Here is an 18,081-nt window from a genome sequence, read left to right on the forward strand (position 1 = left end):
TTTTTTTTTAAGATTTTATTTATTTATTTGTCAGAGAGAGAACACAAGCAGGGGGAGTGGCAAGCAGGGGGAGTGGCACGCAGAGGGAGAAGCAGGTTCCCCACTGAGCAAGGAGCCTGATGCGGGACTCGACCCCAGGACCCTGGGATGATGACCTGAGCCAAAGGCAGCCGCTTAACCGACTGAGCCACCCAGGCGTCCCAGACATTTTTTTAACAGAGGAAGCTCATATAACTACTTATCTCAATCCAAGTATAGCTAGTAATATGAACAGCAAAATTAGCTAATTCCATATGAAGAGCAAAAAGGAGCACAAGGGGTGAGTTTAAAGTGAAATTCTAATATTAAGCCACTGAGTTTTTTTTTTTTTAAAGATTTTATTTATCTATTTGCCAGAGAGAGAGGGAGAATACAAGCAGGGGGAGTGGCAGGCAGAGGGAGAAGTAGGCTCCCTGCTAAGCAAGGAGCCCGATGCGGAACTCGATCCCAGGACCCTGAGATCATGACCTGAGCCGAAGGCAGACACTTAACCATCTGAGCCATCCAGGCACCCAAGCCACTGATGATTTTAAAACAATCAGACTAAGCTGTAGTATTTCTGAAATCATTAAAGGAAAACGATTCATAGAAAATCTCGGAAATATGACTAAGAAATGGCAATAAATGGAAAATGTAAAGACTTGGATTCTAATCCCAACTTTGAATTTAGTTTTATGACTGGACACTTTGCTTAATCTCCTTTCTTTGATGTTGTCACTTAGTTATGTGAAGAGGAAGAGTGGGAATCACTTGTGAAAGAAATGTTTCTCACTTTTTATGTATTTTTTATCCTGCATATTTAAATATAAATCCCTTTGACAGTATTCTTTAAAATAGTTTCCTTATTCTTTTTTTTAATCTCAAAAACCATGCTGATCTTTGTATCCTTTTTTGGAAAAAAAAAAACCTGAAGAATTCTTGAATACTAGGATTATCTCCTATTTTTTTAATCTCCTTTTTTTTTAAAAAAAGATTTTATTTTTCAGTAATCTCTACACCCAATGTGGGGCTCGAACTCACAACCTCGAGATCAAGAGTCATACACTCCACTGACTTAGCCAGCGAGGCACCCCGGATTATCTCCTCTTTATATTTTCCAGTACAGAGTACAGTCCTTGACATATAGAGAGGAAATATTTGTTGAAAAGAATGAGATGATTATGCTAATTTTGAGCTCCTTGGTAGAAAGGGAGCTCTGGGTTCCTAGAAGTGGCTTTGATGTCTGAAAGTTATTTGTGCAGTTTTGAAATGTTAAAAAATTAAACAGGAGGAATGTCCATTTCTGGGCACGTGAAATTAAAGGGAGGGAGGGGTCAAGCCCTAAGGGATTTCCCAGGGCTGGCAGTACTGCAGCGGTGAGAGGGAATGTGTAGACTGCTGTGTCCTCTGCCTTCTCTCTCCTTCAGTCATGCCCACATTCCCACCCTGCCCCCTGGGAAAGCAGACATTTTTGATTGATTGCTGGACATAACGGACCTGCAGAGATGCAAGTCCATGTTCTTTTCATCTTTTGCGCTCTTAGGTACCGTGTGGGGCTGAGCACCTGCCATCTAATCAGGAATGGAGCTGGGTGGAGCTGGGCTAAAGCTTTGGGTAGATTCAGTCCACTCTGGGGAAGCATTGTCTAAGGATAGGATCCATTGTGTGTTTGTTGCAAGCCCCTCCCTCTAGTATGACTTTATCTCCTAAGCATTTTAAGATTGTGGTTGATTTCAAGTCACCTTTCTAGTCCAGCTCTCCAGCTTTTCTAGCACTTGGTAAGTGTCCTGTGCAGAAAACTGGCCATGCAGTTGGGGCTGTGCTAGAATTTAGTCTGTCACATCATCCTATAGAGCTGTCATAAGCTCCGCTGGTTTTTCTTTCTCTTGGCAGAGTTCTTCTGCCTATGGCAAGCCCAGTTATGATCATTCATGCTCACATTCTGCAAATACCACCAGGAGAGAAAATGACTAGCAATTTCAGCTCACTAAGGAAAGGTTCTTCCTTCTCTGGAATTTTAGTGTATCTTGCCCTTTTTGCTTTGCATGGAAGATAGTTCTTCATTGTCTTTAAAACTACTTCTTGTCTTAAGTAATCTATGTTGTTTTATCTAGTTGTTCTGTGAAATTGATGGCTTGCCTCTACCTATGAATTTTAACCTAGAAGCGTTTTTGTTTTAATTTTTTTGTTTTTGTTGTTGTAAATATGACATAAAAATAAAGGTGTTCAAACAGTATAGAAATTATTTCTCTCCATAAAGTCTGAAGGTAGACTGGTAGCACTCGGTAGGTAGATTATGAGCTATCTTCTTTGTTGTTCTGTAATCTTTTAGGATGTTGTACTTGCATCTCAGTCTCAACCACATCTCCATTCCAAGCCACTGGCAGAGAGAAAGAAAAGTGGAAGGAGAGCAATTGCTGTTTTAAAGGCCTGGTACCTGTCCCCGTTTCCTCTTTGGACAGAATTTCATCACATGGCTACCTAGCTGCTGGAGAGACTGGGAAATGTAGACTGTAGCTAGGTGGCCATGGACCCAGCTAAAACTGAGGGGTTCTATTACTAAAGGGGAGATAGGGAGAATATCCACAGGGAGCCAGTTTGCCCTCTCTGGCATAGTATGGTGTGAGGAGAAGCGCTCATCAGAGGGTTTTTTCCTAAATAGTCAATTTTCTTAAACTCTTGTATTAAATAATCTATTACATCCCCTTTAGTTTATGATTTTTCAACCATGAAAGAGTCTTGTTTACTGGTTATGAGCACGTTCTCCGCAGTTAGGCAAAGTTAGCAGACAAATATTGTCTGAATTTTGATCTGTGGTCTCCTGTTGCCCTTTTTAAAAATACTAGTTCAGATTTTTTTGTTTTCCTTTTTTGGTCTATCTTCATGTGTATTAATGAGAACCTGGAAACAGTTTAGTTATAGCAGGCAATGAGAATCTCATGTGCTTCAATACCTTATAATTTTGAACCAGGTATCCCTTATCCTAGATAAAGAGTGAACAATATTCCAAGTGCACAAAATTGACAGTTGAGAGACATATTTAAAAATTTTACTGAAACTCTAAAAGTCTGTAGGCTCTGTTAACATATAAATACCCAGTTGATAAGTGTACAAAAGAAGTTCTAAGAGATTTTAACATGGAATATGGAATATGTATCTGTTAGATTTCTTTCAGTTAAGGGGCACCTGGGTGGCTCAGTTGGTTAAGCGGCTGACTTCAGCTCAGGTCATGATCTCAGGGTCCTGGGATGGAGCCCTACACTCTCCGCTCCGAGCTCAGCAGGGAGTCCGCTTGTCTCTCTCCCTCCCTCTCTGCACCCCCCCCAGCTTGTACTCACTCTGTCTCTCTCAAATAAATAAATAAAATCTTTAAACAAAAAATAAAAAATAAATACATTTTTTTCAGTTGATAGCAACAGAAACTGACTCTATCTAAACAAAAAGGTGATTTATTGCAAGGATGATAGGCATGCAAAAAATAAATAAAAGGAGGGAGTAAGGTAGAACTGATGAATAACTCAGAGAAGTCAGGCAGGAAATAGCACAGCACTTGGGACCTCAGCAGCAGGAGTTCACGGAGCTTTTCTCCAGGATGTTGGAGGTCTAGTGCCCTTCAAGCTCTTAACCTGTTGAAATCATAAATCTCCATGAGAGAGGGTTGTTAGGTTCATTTTGGCCTAGGTGTCAGTCAGTTAGGACCCAGGAATACAGTCATACTGCACAGAAGTGACCACCAGGGGCCTACCCCCATGTATCAGAGATTATCCGCAGAGAGGGGAAATTGATGCGAACCAGGTTGTCCCTCAGGTGGTGTACACTCCAGAACCAGCGGGGAGGGCGTGGGCTCACAGGCCCAGAACAAGTCAGAGGTGGAAGAGAGCTCCGATCAAGGAGCAGAATCTGGCAGAGCGGCACTCATGCTCAGATCTCCTGACGGTGCAGCCGACTGTTACGCCACGAAGCTTATCTGGAGATCGGGAAGCGCTACAGAGGAGGTGTGGGTGGCAAGGGAGAATGGTAACTCCGGGCCAGAACCTCGCTGCCCGAGTGCACGGGATGCCACTGAACTGAACAAGTGCCAGGGCATATATATGTGGGCGTCTCCATTTTTGAGTTTTCAAACAGGAAGATCGTAATGTCAATGTTTGTTTTCCAGCGAGCTTTGGAAGCACTCTTCAGTCCATTCCATAGGAGATACTTATCGACAAAAAGTAGGGAATTTATCCTGATTGCAAGAAAAAATGTGGACTCCCTACTTTTCCAAAGTTGCTTGTGGAACAAAGAGGACACTTCTGGAAATATATGTTCAGTGTGGAATAGCTTGTGGCATATCTAATTTAAACTCCTCAAATGTTACCAGTAATTTTTGAACTGCCAAATTCAGTGGCTTAATAGAGTAAGATAAACCAGGCTCTACCAACTAACTAACTGGGACAGTTATTTAAATGGTCTGGAATTGTCTTATTTAGAACCTGGTGATAATATTTGCCCTGCAAGGCCCTTGTGAAGATCAGATGGGTGAAGAAGCTGGGGGAGGTCCTGGTCACAGTAAAGGGTACCTATTATAATTACATCTTTGGTTTCCCGCCACCAAGATGTTGCTTACCCCTCTCTAATTCAAATAGCTTTCCTTTCCTAGGGCTTTCTCATACCACTTCCTAATGCTTCTGTTCTCTCACAGTCAACCTTCCTGGGGCGCCTGGGTGGCTCAGTCGGTTAAGCGGCTGCCTTTGGCTCAGGTCATAATCCTGGAGTCCCGGGATGGAGTCCCACATCAGGCTCCCTGCTCACAGGGAGTAGGCTTCTCCTGCTGACCCTCCCCCCTCTCATGTGCTCTCTCTCTCTCTCATTCTCTCTCAAAAAAATAAACAAAATCTTAAAAAAAAACAACAACAATCAACCTTCCTCAGCAGTGTGTGTGTCTTCCAGTAACATTATGATTCCCCAATATTACATCCTTCGTGCTTCCTCTTCTTGCTTAATGCCATCTTCTATCTGCTTCACCAACTTGCACGGCTTCAACGATCACCCATCCATTCCTTCAACTGAGATTTCCTGAGTTCCTATTACATACTAGGCACAGTGCAAATATGGTAGTCCCTCCCAATGTCCACGTGTTCAGTTACCCACGGTCAACCACAATCTGAAAGCTGATGATCCTCCTTCTGACATAATCATCAAAAGCTAAACAGTAGGCTTAATGCTGTGTTACAGTGCCTACATCATTCCCCTCACTTCATCTCACCATGTAGGCATATTACCATCTCACATCATCACAAGAAGGGTTAAGTATAGTACAACAAGATATTTTGAGAGAGACCACATTCACATGACTTTTATTACAGCATGTTGTTATAATTTTCTATTTTATTATTAGTTATTGTTGTTACTCTCTTACTGTGCCTAATTTATAAATTAACCTTTATCATGGGTATGTATGCATAGAAAAAAAATAGTATACACAGGGTTTGGTACTATCCACTATATACAGTGGGTTCAGGCATCCACTGGTGGTCTTGGAACATATGCCCTGCAGATAAAGGGGATTACTGCAGTAAAATCTCAGATGTTTGCTGAAAGGGCATCAACAGGCTTATTTAGAATAAGTCAAAACCTTCACATGTGAGACGTCAGTACTTTATCTACACAATAGTTTCTAAACTTCCCAGATTACAAAAATTGTTGAATACTTTCCCCAACCTCAATATGTGTTATTTGGAGTAAGGCTGGATCATACCCATAGTCTCAGTACAACTGCATATTTCACTATACTTAGAAATTATCAGAAAGCAGGAGACTGGTAAAACAGACCACATTAAAAAAATTAACCCCCAACACCAGGGGTTATCACAATCATTTAGGGTACTATAGTACACATGTATTATTTCTATAATCAGAAGCAAAGTATTTTAAAACAAATGGAAAAATAGCAACCTTAACCTTTATAATGGGTCTTAAAGGTAGCCTTAAAGGCAACAAAAGTTAAGATAAATTTTCTGACATTAAATGTGTGAAGAGCAAGGACTTACTTGCTTAATCAGTCACAAACTACAAATTATATTAGAAGCTATTCAGAAGGCAACTGACTTTTGAGGCCACAAACCATGTATTTAATCAAGTAAGGCACACCCACTCAGAATGCAAACGCAGTCTCTACCCATCCCTCTCAATTGCCCATTCTGCCAATAAACACTACTTCTTTCTTTCAAAAATTGAATCTAATTGAATCTCAACCAATTAACTATCTTGCCCAGAGCACTATGAAGTTTCTAGGGCACCTACGCCAACCCTAAAAAGTGGGCAAGTCTGCTTTCTCTGAATATGCAAGTTTTAAAAGATGATCTTAAGAACACAGAGGTTTATATATTAAATACTTGTCTCATTTACCAAGAATTTTTATTAAAAAGAATTCCTGAGGGGCGCCTGGGTGGCTCAGTTGGTTAAGCGACTGCCTTCGGCTCCGGTCATGATCCCAGGGTCCTGGGATCAAGCCCCGCTTCGGGCTCCCTGCTGAGCAGGGGGTCTGCTTCTCCCTCTCCCTCTGCCGCTCCCACTGCTTGTGCTCTCCTGCTCTCTCTCTGTCAAATAAATAAATAAAATCTTAAAAAAAAAAAAGAAAAAAAAGAATTCCTGAGTACCTCAAATGACTCTGGAATCTTTCAGATCCAGCCCCGTAAGATTTGAAATGTTCTCAAGACAAAAAGCATTCAAAACAAAAATCTAGTCCCACAGCTGTAGTTACAGTATTATTTTTGCAAAGCCTTGAGGTCTTCGGATGTCTCATCAGGTCTTCAAAACTTGAACAGGTATCCAGGCCATTCTAGATACTCCTCCCATTCTCGTCTCATAACTAACTTTTCAGTTACTGTTTCCTGTCAGTGGAAACAAAAGCTAGTAGCTATTTAGTAAACCACCCTTCATTATTCATTTGCCTCCTTCTAAGTAGCAGTACTAAGCTCTTTGTTCTTTCAACTTTGCTTGTCCTAAAGAACTTGACTTGTGCCCCAAGTCCTCCTTAGAATCTTACCTATTTTGGCAGCTAGAAGGCTGTCATCCTTCTAATATCTCATTAAAACTACTTCTAAAGGGAAGAATGTTAGGCTCAAAACAGTCTCAAAGGCAGATAGTTTCTTTCCTTCAATACTTGTTAACTAATTAAGGAAGGTAAAATGCATGTCTAAATCTCAAAAGTTCTATAAAGAAATGGAAGATCTAAAAAAAAGTGCTGTAAACAAGGAGCTCTAAAAGTAAAAACAGACAGTATTGTATTTCAGGTGCAACCAAAATATGGCACTTATTTAATCAAACGTTAAATCCACAGTAAAAGACTCTTGTAATTAAAATCACTGAACGCTGCAACATGCTGCTGAAAAAATTTCCTGCAAATCCTCTAGAGGTCTTTAAAAATAGGATAGAATTATCTATCAAGATTAGTTTTAATAAAGTCCTACAAAAAGATAAAGGGACTGAATTACGTAAACCCCTAAAGGTTTCTTCCAGCTCTAATTTTGCCAAAGCTTCCAATTCTAACTCTTTCAGTTTCCCTAGTGCTAACTGCCGCCCTTTACCTCAAATAAAGGCTGACCCTCCTCCCCTCTCCTCTCTGAATGGCAAGGGAGGAAAAATTACTGCTTTATTGCTCCTCTTCCTTGTGACAGCTCTGTGTCTACTGTCATCCTTAAAAAATAGTAATGTCTACCCATGGCTGCCGTAAAAACAAAACCCAATACTCCTGCGATGCTTCTCCTCCACTCTCACAGAGCTACCCACCCTCACAGCACTTCTGACACCTGAGAGTGTCAGATCCCTCAAGTGAAGGACTTGGTCCCAGGAGTCTGCTCCCTGCCCCACCCCCGCCTCAGATGCCTGTCGCAACTCCAGGTTGTCCCCTGTGCTTCTAACCCATAAGCTATAAATCAGGTTCCCACCACTTCCTCCTCTGGTTGATAATTTGCTATAATGGCTCACGGAACTCAGGAAAACTGTTTACCTACTGTTTCCGAGTTTATTATAAAAAGATATGATAAAGGATACAGATGAACATCCAGGTGGAAGAGGTGCACAGAGGGGAAGGTGTGTGGGAAGGGGCACGCCACTCTCCTAGCATCTCCACGTGTTCAGCAACCCGGAAGCTCTCTCAACCTGGTACTTTGGGGATTTTTATGGAAGCTTCACCACATCGGCATGAGCAATCATTAACTTCATTTCCAGCCCCTTAACCTCCTCTCTGGAGAATGTGGGGAGGGGCTGAAAATTCCAAGCTTCTAATCATGGCTTGGTCTTTCTGGAGAGCAGCCCCCATCCAGGAGCCCACCCAGAGTAAGCTCATTAGAACAAAAGACACAGCTATCACCAGGGAAATTCCAAGGGATTTAGGAACTGTCTGTCAGGAATAAGGGTCAAAGACTAAATATTAGAACAAAAGATGCTCCTAGTATTCCTATCACTTAGGAAATTACACAAGTTTTAGGAGTTCTGTGCCAGGAACTAGAAGCAGAAACATATATGCATACTTTTCCCCTATTATCTCACAGCTACTATGCAAAAAAAACCCAAACAAACAGAAAATAACAATTGTTGGTGAGGATGTGGAGAAATAGGAAGCCTTCTGCACTGTTGATGGGAATGTAAAATGGTGTAGCTGCTGTGGAAAACAGTGTGGCATTTCCTCAAAAAATTAAAAATAGAATTATCATGTGATCCAGCAATTCCACTTCTGGGTATATATCCAAGAAAACTGAAAGCAGGGTCTTGAAGAGATATTTGTACACCCATGTTCAAAGCAGCATTATTCACAATACCTAAACCCTGAAAGCAACCCAAGTGTCCACTGACAAATAAATAGCTAAGCAAAATGTGGTATGTTGCAATGGAATATTATTCAGCCTTAAAAAGGAAGGAAATTTGGGGGCACTTGGGTGGCTCAGTCGGTTAAGCGTCTGCCTTCAGGTCATGATCCCAGGGTCGTGGGATTGAATCCCACACTGGGCTCCCTGCTCAGCAGGAGTCTGCTTCTCCCTCTCCCTCTGTCCCTGCCCCCTGCTCATGCTCGCTCATTCTCTCTCTCTAATAAATAAAATCTTAAAAAAAAAAGGGGGGGGGGAAGGAAATTCTGATACACACTGCTACATGGATGAACCATGAGGATATTATGCTACATGAAATAAGCCAGACACAAAAAGAAAAATATAGTATGATTTCATTTATCTGAGGTACTTACAGCAGTCAAATTCATAGAAAAAGAAAGCAGAATGGTGGTTGCCAAGGACTGGGAGGAGAGAATGGGGAGTTACTGTTTAATGGGTACAGAGTTTCAGTTCTACAAGATGAAAAAAGTTATGGCAGTGGATGGTGGTGATGGTTGCACAACATGAGGAATGCATTTAATGGCACTTAATTTTAGGCTTACAAATGGATAAGATGGTAAATTTTATGTTATGTGTGTTTTACCACAATAAGAAAAAAATTGGAGAAAAAAATCAGAAAACAAAAACAAACAGAAACGTTTGTTTTATATGCCCTTTCTACCACAGGATCAATTTACTCAAACTCTAAACCCAAATCTAACAAAGGGCAAGCACATATATTCATCCCTTCAAACACTGAAACTCTTGAGAGTGTAAAAGAATCCTAGAAGTTTCTAACTTCTCTCCTGTTCATTAAAAGACAAATGCTGGGATATGTGAGGAAATGAATGTATATCCCGGGTTTAAAAACTCTAAATTTGTATTTTAGTTAAAAGATGACACACACCTGCACACTTAACATCTTATGTGTATTTTTATGGCATAATTGGCAACATTTCCCCCAGAAAGTAGGGGGAAATAAATAGGGGTTGGTGCACTATCACTTTAATTGAAACAAAAACAATTTAAATTATTTTAAAGAAACTCTTGCTCCCATGAAGTTACCAAAAGCCTCTCTTTTGCTTAAGAAAAAAAAAAAAAAAAAAAAACTAATAGATAATATTGCTCATATTCATGTACAAAGCTATATCCCTAAAGTCTTTGTTTTAAAAACACTTGTGACAAAGAGTTTTCTAGAAGGGATACTGGAGCCCTAACTACTTTTTTCAGGCATTCCAGTAGACCAGTCTTCCAGATGCCACCATAGTGCCTTGAGTGGAATTTTTCACTAAAATATACTAGAAAAAGCCAGATGTTAGAGTCATACAGATTTTTAAATTTCACTTTAGCAACTTGGTATGTCTTCATTTTACTATTGGTTGGCAACCTCTGAAAAAATATCATACCTACAAATGCTAGATTATTAGAGATTATGGGAGAAATTTATTATTAAATCAGAACATAACTCCTATGTTAAGTGAAAAGAGCACCTAAACACAAAACGCCTCTGAACACCTTTCTCTTGACTTCCTTTTCCCTCTTAAAAGATCATAATCCACTCCATCTGCAATGTATTTTCTAACTCCCACCAATCAGGTTTCTCTGTTACATTCTCTACCACCGCAATTTTGTCTTATTAACCATTTATGTTGCTAAAAAAACCCTTACACAGCCAAAAATGAAGATAAATCTTTGGAATATGTGCATTATGGTGCCTTCCACCTTCAGGGAAGGTCAAGGCTCTTTTATGTGTTTTCCCAACTCTCATAGCCTTGCTATGTCAACATGACTCGGAGGAATGCTTTATTTTCTGTTTCACACCAAACACTAACAGGCCTATCTATCCCATCTACTGACTGGGGGAGGAGGCTGCTAGGTATCTATATCAAAGCCAAATTAAATCACAATAGTCACACTACTGCTATTGGGAACAGATGACTTTGGGGCAAGAAAACGTTTTCCTTAATATCTAAACGGGATTTATAAGCATGAAAGTCAATTGCAAATTTCACAACACTCTTCCAGCAATACTGATCTTTCAATCTTTTTAACCAGCCCGTCTTTAAAAATACATTTCAGGAGAATCTGTCAATCCAGAGAATTGGAAGGCTGTTACTAATTACTGTCTTCAATTCAAAACTTTTTCAAAATATTTCAGAACTCCCTGGACTTGGTTGGTGATTCAGCCTTGGTTAACTCGTATGAAGACTCATCACAAGTCACCACCTGGGTTCAACAAGCCCCTTGTGCGATAGCACTCTTGCTCACAGGGCCCACCTAACTCAACCTGGAGCCCGGGATGGGGTCTCACCACAGGGTAAGAGCATAACGCTAGTGAGGCACCAGCCCAGGTTCACTGCCAGTTGTGTGGTCCAGTGCCCTGTTTGCAGAAGGGGTAGGTACGTGGTAGGAAGAGACTTGGGTGTGTTTCCGCCTGGTACCACCTCCTAACTTTCTTTGCCTCCTGAGGACCCCGAGGACTGTTTTCCTTGGAGGGTTTCAGGACTCTAAGAGGAAGCAACCACCTCGAGGACATGAGGAGGGAGCCTCGAGAGAAAGAACCAACAGCCCTCGAGTGGATCCTCCCGGGGTCCGCGGGGTCACTCCCTGCTTCCCCGGGGGACCAGCCCATATTTCTGGCCAGATCAGGGGGAGGAAGGTACTCGGACTTTCTGAGCCAGAGCCCAAACCTCCGAAGGAAAGAAGGAAGACCTCAGACGCGGAGACACGAGGGAGTCCCTACGCCGCCCTTGAGCCTCCCGCTTGGGGCAGGCCCGGTCAGCGCCAGGACACCGCCGCCAGCACACCTGAGCCGTGCCCCGCGCCCGCCCCCGCGGACGGTCACTGCGACCTCGCCCCGCCCGGCCGCCCCTCTGCCGGCTCCGCACGGGCTCAGCTCGCGGGGTCCCGGCCCGCCACCTCCGCCTCAGCCCGGCCGCCCGGTCCCACCATACCTGGCCGGCGGCGGCTGCGGCGACAGCAGCGCTGCTCCTCACGTACCCGTTCCGCACTTCCCCGTTCGCCACGCAGCCGTTCGCCCGCACCGGGCGACGGCAGCAGCAGCCTCCGGGCCCCGGCCGCATCGTCCCGACAGCACCAGGCGCAAGGCAGGTTCTGTAGGCGGCAGCCCAGGCGGCGGCGGCTCCAGTCCCGCTCCGCACGCCACCCACCTCCCCGAAACCGGAAATGGCTGCACGCCGCCGCCAATTACCGGCCTGGCCGTCACAAGGGGCGGGGCCCACTCCCGCGGAGGCGGTGGCTCGCCCAAGGCCCGGCGGCCAAGGGGAAACGGGGCGGGGTCGGACAGGAGGGACATGAGCCTGAGGACTGCTGGCCAATCTGGAGGAGGAGGAGGCGGACCCCATGCTGCTGTCTGGCCAATCACGGGCGACAGCAAAGGCGGCTCGCTGGTGTCGAGGAGGGGCCTGGGTAGGGTTTGGCGGCTTCTTGGTCCACGCAGAGGAGGCGGGGCCCAGGAAGAAGTAGGCCAATTAGAAAGTGAGGAAAGGAAGGGGCTGAGCCCTAGTGTCCAGAGCAGGCTCCCGGGTTCTCTTGGACAGGTGGCGCCCTCTCTGCCTTTGGCTCCGGGGAAGTTCTGGGATGTGAATCCCAGGCGGAGACAGGGCTCCTTGATTTAATCAGCGAATTCCTATGTGGGTATCTATAGGATAGCATTTTCAGCATTCTCTCACCATTCTTCAGTATGCTGCGTACATTAACACATTTCTTAATAATTCGGATGTCTCTTTGCCCTTCACATGTGCCCCTAATCAGGGTTTTCTGTACAATTTCCTTTAAAGAATACCTCCTTAAGAATCAGGAAACCTGGTCTCATTCCAACTCTGCCAATAACTGAAAGCTAAACCTTGAGTATTTAGCCACTTCGGGAGCCAAATTCTCTAAAATAGAGTTAATACTTTCTGTCTCATAGGCTCATTGCAAGAAATACGTTAATAAACATTGTGCACCTATCATAATGCCTGGCCCATGGTAGGAGCATAATAAATATTATTTTGCACCCCTTGAGTTCTATCTTCCCATAGGAGTTAGAAAGGAAATGGATCTACATCATAACAAGAGACTTTTGGTTACCCATAAAGAATTTAGTTCTTTAGGAAAGGGATTGACAACTATCAGTTTTTCCTGGTTTAGGAGCTGAACAATCTAACAGCAGGTGGACAGAGCAGGTATCTTCTTTGAGTCAATAAACACTATGATCCTAAAGAACATAAGTTTGTGATAGAAGTATAAGGCTAAAAGAAAAACATGTGGCTTGCAGCACGTGGTGCTTACATTCTAGTGAGAGAAAAGGTGTACATGTATAACACAAACAGCAATAAAAGGCCTACAGAAGGCTGGAGTTCTGATGAGGAAGGCTGGACTACAGAGACAAATCTAGACTTTCCATACAAAAACTTTTTCAGGGCAAGAATCTGGTTGGAAGCAGGGCTAAGGGATTTAATTGAAGCTTTCCAATTTGGAATTTGGAAAAGACTTGGGAAGAAGATGTAGGATGAGCTTAATCTTGAAGGATGAGCAGTATTTGCAGAACTGGGGATGAGAGGTAAGGGGAGGGTGTTCCCAGGAGAGGGAACCTTCAGAAGCTCAGGTACAGAGGCTGGAAAGCGCAAAGCCTTAAATTAGAGCCTAGGAGTGAGGACCGTGACTAGATTAGAGGAATCCTGTTAGCCAGTCCCTCTCTCTGGAGGGCAGGACACAGGTCCTTGTCTTGTTCTGCCACTTACTCACCATGTGTGGTCTTGGATGAGTCATGCAACATCAGCCTTGGTTTCCTCACCCATCTTACAAAATTAATACCTGTACTACTTACCTCACAGGGTTTTTGTGAGCATCAATGATATAATACACAAATGATCTGATACCCTTGCACACCATTGCTAAATCACAAAAGGGATGCCGCAGAAGGCAGTGGGTAACACCCCAGGCTCTGTGCAAACAGGACAACAGCTCCTTCCAGATGCATAAGCCACCTCATCACCATTTTACTGAGTTCACACGCAAAGTTCTGGGCTAGGCACCGGGGTTACAAGTCTTCCTTCAAGATTGCTCAAACCATTTCAACTGTAAAACCTTTCTTGAATTCCAACCGCCTCACAAAATTAGTCTCTTTCTTCACTGTAAACTTTATACACACCTGTGTTAGCAAGCATGTGTCACATTACTTTGGGATTTTTTTTTTTTTTGAGAGTGAGATTACAGAGTGGTTCAGAGCAAGAGCTCCATGGCCACACAGGATTGGAGACTCAGCTCTAGCACTTAAAAGCCTTGTGACTTTGGCAAAGCTGCTTGACTTCCTTCCCTGTGACTCAGTTACTTCGTCTGTAAAATGAAACATACATCAAAGAGTTGTGAGAATGAAAAAAGAAAACCATTTAGTACCAGAGCCTGTCACATAATAGTTAATACGTGCTGTCAATCATTTGTTGAGGAAATGAATTATTTGTCAAATGAATGAAGGAATGAAGGAATGAATACACTTATACCCCCAACTAGACAGAGAACAAGCTCCTTGAGGTCAGGGGATTGTCTAGTTCACCTTTGGGTTCCTAGCACCTAGCACATAGTAAATACTCAATAAATGTCTGATGAATAACACATGGACAAATGAATGAAAATCTGGCCCTGCCTCCAAGGAGCCTTCTTTTTATTTATTTATTTATTTATTTTTTTAATTTATTTTTAATTTTTTTATTGTTATGTTAATCCCCATACATTACATCATTAGTTTTAGATGTAGTGTTCCATGATTCATTGTTTGTGCATAACACCCAGTGCTCCATGCAGAACGTGCCCTCCTCAATACCCATCACCAGGCTAACCCATCCTCCCAACCCCCTCCCCTCTAGAACCCTCAGTTTGTTTTTCAGAGTCCATTGTCTCTCATGGTTCTTCTCCCCCTCCGATTTCCCCCCTTCATTCTTCCCCTCCTGCTACATTCTTCTTCTTCTTTTTTTCTTTCTTAACATATATTGCATTATTTGTTTCAGAGGTACAGATCTGAGATTCAACAGTCTTGCACAATTCACAGCGCTTACCAGAACACATACCCTCCCCAGTGTCCATCACCCAGTCACCCCATCCCTCCCACCCCACCCCCCACTCCAGCAACCCTCAGTTTGTTTTCCAAGGAGCCTTCTATCATATGGCGACTGTGTTAAGATTCTTGTGATTGGGGGCACCTGGGTGGCTCAGTCAGTTAAGCATCTGCCTTTGGCTCAGGTCATGATCCCAGGGTCCTGGATCGAGCCCCGCATCAGGCTCCCTGCTCAGCGGGAAGCCTGCTTCTCCCTCTCCCACTCCCCCTGCTTGTGTTCCCTCTCTCGCTGTGTCTCTCTCTGTCAAATAAATAAATAAAATCTTTTAAAAAAATTAAAAAAAAGATTCTTGTGATTGCAGCTAACATAGGTCAATATTAGAAAACTTTATCAAGGGGCACCTGGGTGGCTCAGTCGTTAAGCGTCTGCCTTCAGCTCAGGTCATGATCCCAGAGTCCTGGGATCGAGCCCCGCATCGGGCTCCCTGCTCCGTGGGAAGCCTGCTTCTCCCTCTCCGACTCCCCCTGCTTGTGTTCCCTCTCTCACTGTGTCTCTCTCTGTCAAATAAACAAATAAAATCTTTAAAAAAAAAAAAAAAGAGAACTTTATCAAGAAAGGCAAAATTATTGCAATGCTCCTCAAGATAGGGAAGTGTCGGGACTCAAAAATCCCAAACCTTGGCAACAGAAAATTATAGGCCATCCTCCTAGCACCAACCCACTTGTGAGGTTTAGCTCTCAGCCACCTACTACTTTCATATTCCCTAGGTCAAATTTATAAATTCCCAGGAAGGAGAGATCTGATTGGCCCAGCTTAGGGTACGATGTCTAATGCTCGCCCAATCCATGGTGGTCAAAGCACAAGGTCAAGCTGCTGGAGGTGAGGAATCAGTTACACAGAAGGAGGAATTGCTGCAGAGAAGAAAGGACAGCCTTATCGTTGTCTGCTACAAGGAGCTAGAACCTGGAAATGAATAGAACAAATAACAATCACTTGGAAGGAGTATTGAAGGAGTATTGAAGTATTCCAATATAGCATTAAAAAAAAATTTTTTTTTAAGTAAACTCTGTGGCCAACGTGGGGCTTGAACTCACGACCCTGAGATCAAGAGTTGCCTGCTTTACTGACTGGGCCAGCCAGGCACCCCCAGTATAGCATTTTTGAAGAGCCATGCAAGACTGCCTAGGAAGAGAAATGAAGTGAGAGAAAGCAGGCTATTTAGCCAGAGAAGCAGGCAGCCTGCCCCATCAGGGGTCTTGGTTGCATGGATACAAGTTCATTTATTGGAAGGTTATTAGCAGCTCAGTGACATGGCTGAAGGCTGGAGGACCGGGCTTAGAAAAAGTCAGGAGTAAGAGGATCTCCAGAGGGCTGGGCAGCAAGGGCCTCAGGAGGGTTTATGGCAGAAACTCTCTGATGAGTATACCACCACCAAAAGAAATGAGCTCCAACCACATTTACCATCTTGGGTCACTTGCCCAAGAGTTAAAGTCCCAGGAGAGAGCATCTGATTGGCTGAGTTTAGGTCACATGGGTCCATATGTGGAGGGGCTGAAGGGGGGCAAACAGAAGGATAAGGTTCTTTTACCTTTCATGGTGAGAGTTGCTTTCCAAAATTCACCCTCCCAAAAAGAGGGTGCAAAATGAAGAGAGGTGATTTCCCAAAAGGAAATTGGGGACCTCGTAGAAAAAGGGAGTGGACGCTGGGCAGGAAGAAATGATGAACATCAGTTAAAACTGCAGAAGATTCATAAGGGAAAAGGGGCCCTTTAGAGGTACTCTGCTTCAGTACAAAAACTAGGGCTGGATAACTCAGAGGTAATTATTTGATCCTGGCCCTGAGATCATCACTTGGTCTTTCCTTTCCAAGCTTTTCTTTCTTTCTTTTTTTTTTTTTTTAAAGATTTTATTTATTTATTTGAGAGAGAGAGAGAGAAAGCACAAGCAGAAGGGAAGGGTAGAGGGAGAAGCAGACTCCCCACTGAGCAGGGAGCCCGACACAGGGCTTGATCCCAAGACCCTGGGATCATGACCTGAGCTGAAGGCAGACGCTTCACTGACTGACTGAACCACCCAGGCGCCCTCCTTTCCAAACTTTTCATGCTTGTTCATTCATTTTTGTATTTGGCCAGTCGTTCGACAAATACTTTTTCTGGGCATCATGTTATTACATCAGGTACTACAAATACAATGATAGGGCGTCTGGCTGGCTTAGTTGGTAGAGCATGTGACTCTCGATCTTAGGGTTGTGAGTTCGAGCCCCATGTTAGGGATAGAGTTTAATTAAAAAAAAAAAAAATACAATGAGGTCAACAGCCATGAATTTTGGGTACAAGAGCTTCCAGCCACAGCACCAGACAAGGGCAGCTTCCCACTGGATCACTTTGGTGAACGTAAAAGCTTTAAAGAGAAATTCATCGAGTATCTCCCTGACAATAAAGTCAAAAATGCTTTGTGCAGAAATGTGCAGAAATGAATCAAAAGACTATTTAGAATGCAGAATGGAGAGGCGGCTGATGGCACAAAAACCCCTGGAAAAACTGGGATTTGATTTGATCGATGGAAAACCAGAGGCAAAAACTAACTTCTAATGGCAAAAAGACAACCTTCCGCTGGGTCGTCCAGGATTGACCTTGTCACCTGAGGATTTATGGTTAAGTGCTGTGACTTAAAAAGGAGCTTCCAGAATGCCTTCCTTGATGGAAACATCTCATCCTGATGTTTCCCAGGTTATTTTGAAAAATTATTGTTCCTTTTAGATCTCATTTTCCCCCAAGAGTGTTAGGTTTTGTTTTTTTCTTTATAAAGGTTTTTTAAAAGTAATTTCTACACCCAATGTGGGGCTCAAACTCACAACCCCAAGATTAAGAGTTGCTGGCCCCACTGAGCCAGTCAGGTGTCCCCCCTTTTTATTCTTAAAGATTTGATTTTTTTTTTTTAAAGAGTGTTAGGTTTAAAAAAATAAATAAAGAATGTTAGGTTTTATCTTTACATTGTGTGCAGCAGAGTTCCTAGGGAGACCCATGACGGGAAGTCAGAATGTGGAGTCATGCCTGTTTAGTGAGGGGACACATGGGCCTCTGTGAAGTGGTGACTCCATATGGTAATACTCTGCATAGCTTCTCAATACTGACATGGTGAATGTTCACAGCTTCAGCCTC

At 43.3% G+C, this 18,081-nt stretch overlaps 1 protein-coding gene and 1 pseudogene across 1 annotated transcript in view; one reads left to right on the forward strand and one right to left on the reverse strand.

Moving 5' to 3' along the window:
- The window catches only part of SPTLC2 (serine palmitoyltransferase long chain base subunit 2), a 104,288-nt gene extending 92,217 nt beyond the window's left edge, over positions 1–12,071 (reverse strand). The window contains exon 1 of the mRNA XM_032405692.1: positions 11,819–12,071. Coding sequence (XP_032261583.1) covers positions 11,819–11,947 — 129 coding nt within the window. The 5' untranslated portion in view covers positions 11,948–12,071. The remainder of the gene's footprint in view (positions 1–11,818) is intronic.
- A 5,152-nt stretch (positions 12,072–17,223) lies between these two features.
- On the forward strand, positions 17,224–17,511 carry LOC116632761 (annotated as a pseudogene).
- The last annotated feature ends 570 nt before the right edge of the window (positions 17,512–18,081 follow it).

Source organism: Phoca vitulina, unplaced genomic scaffold, assembly GCF_004348235.1.
Source record: "Phoca vitulina isolate PV1807 unplaced genomic scaffold, GSC_HSeal_1.0 scaffold7, whole genome shotgun sequence".
Taxonomy (NCBI): domain Eukaryota; kingdom Metazoa; phylum Chordata; class Mammalia; order Carnivora; family Phocidae; genus Phoca; species Phoca vitulina.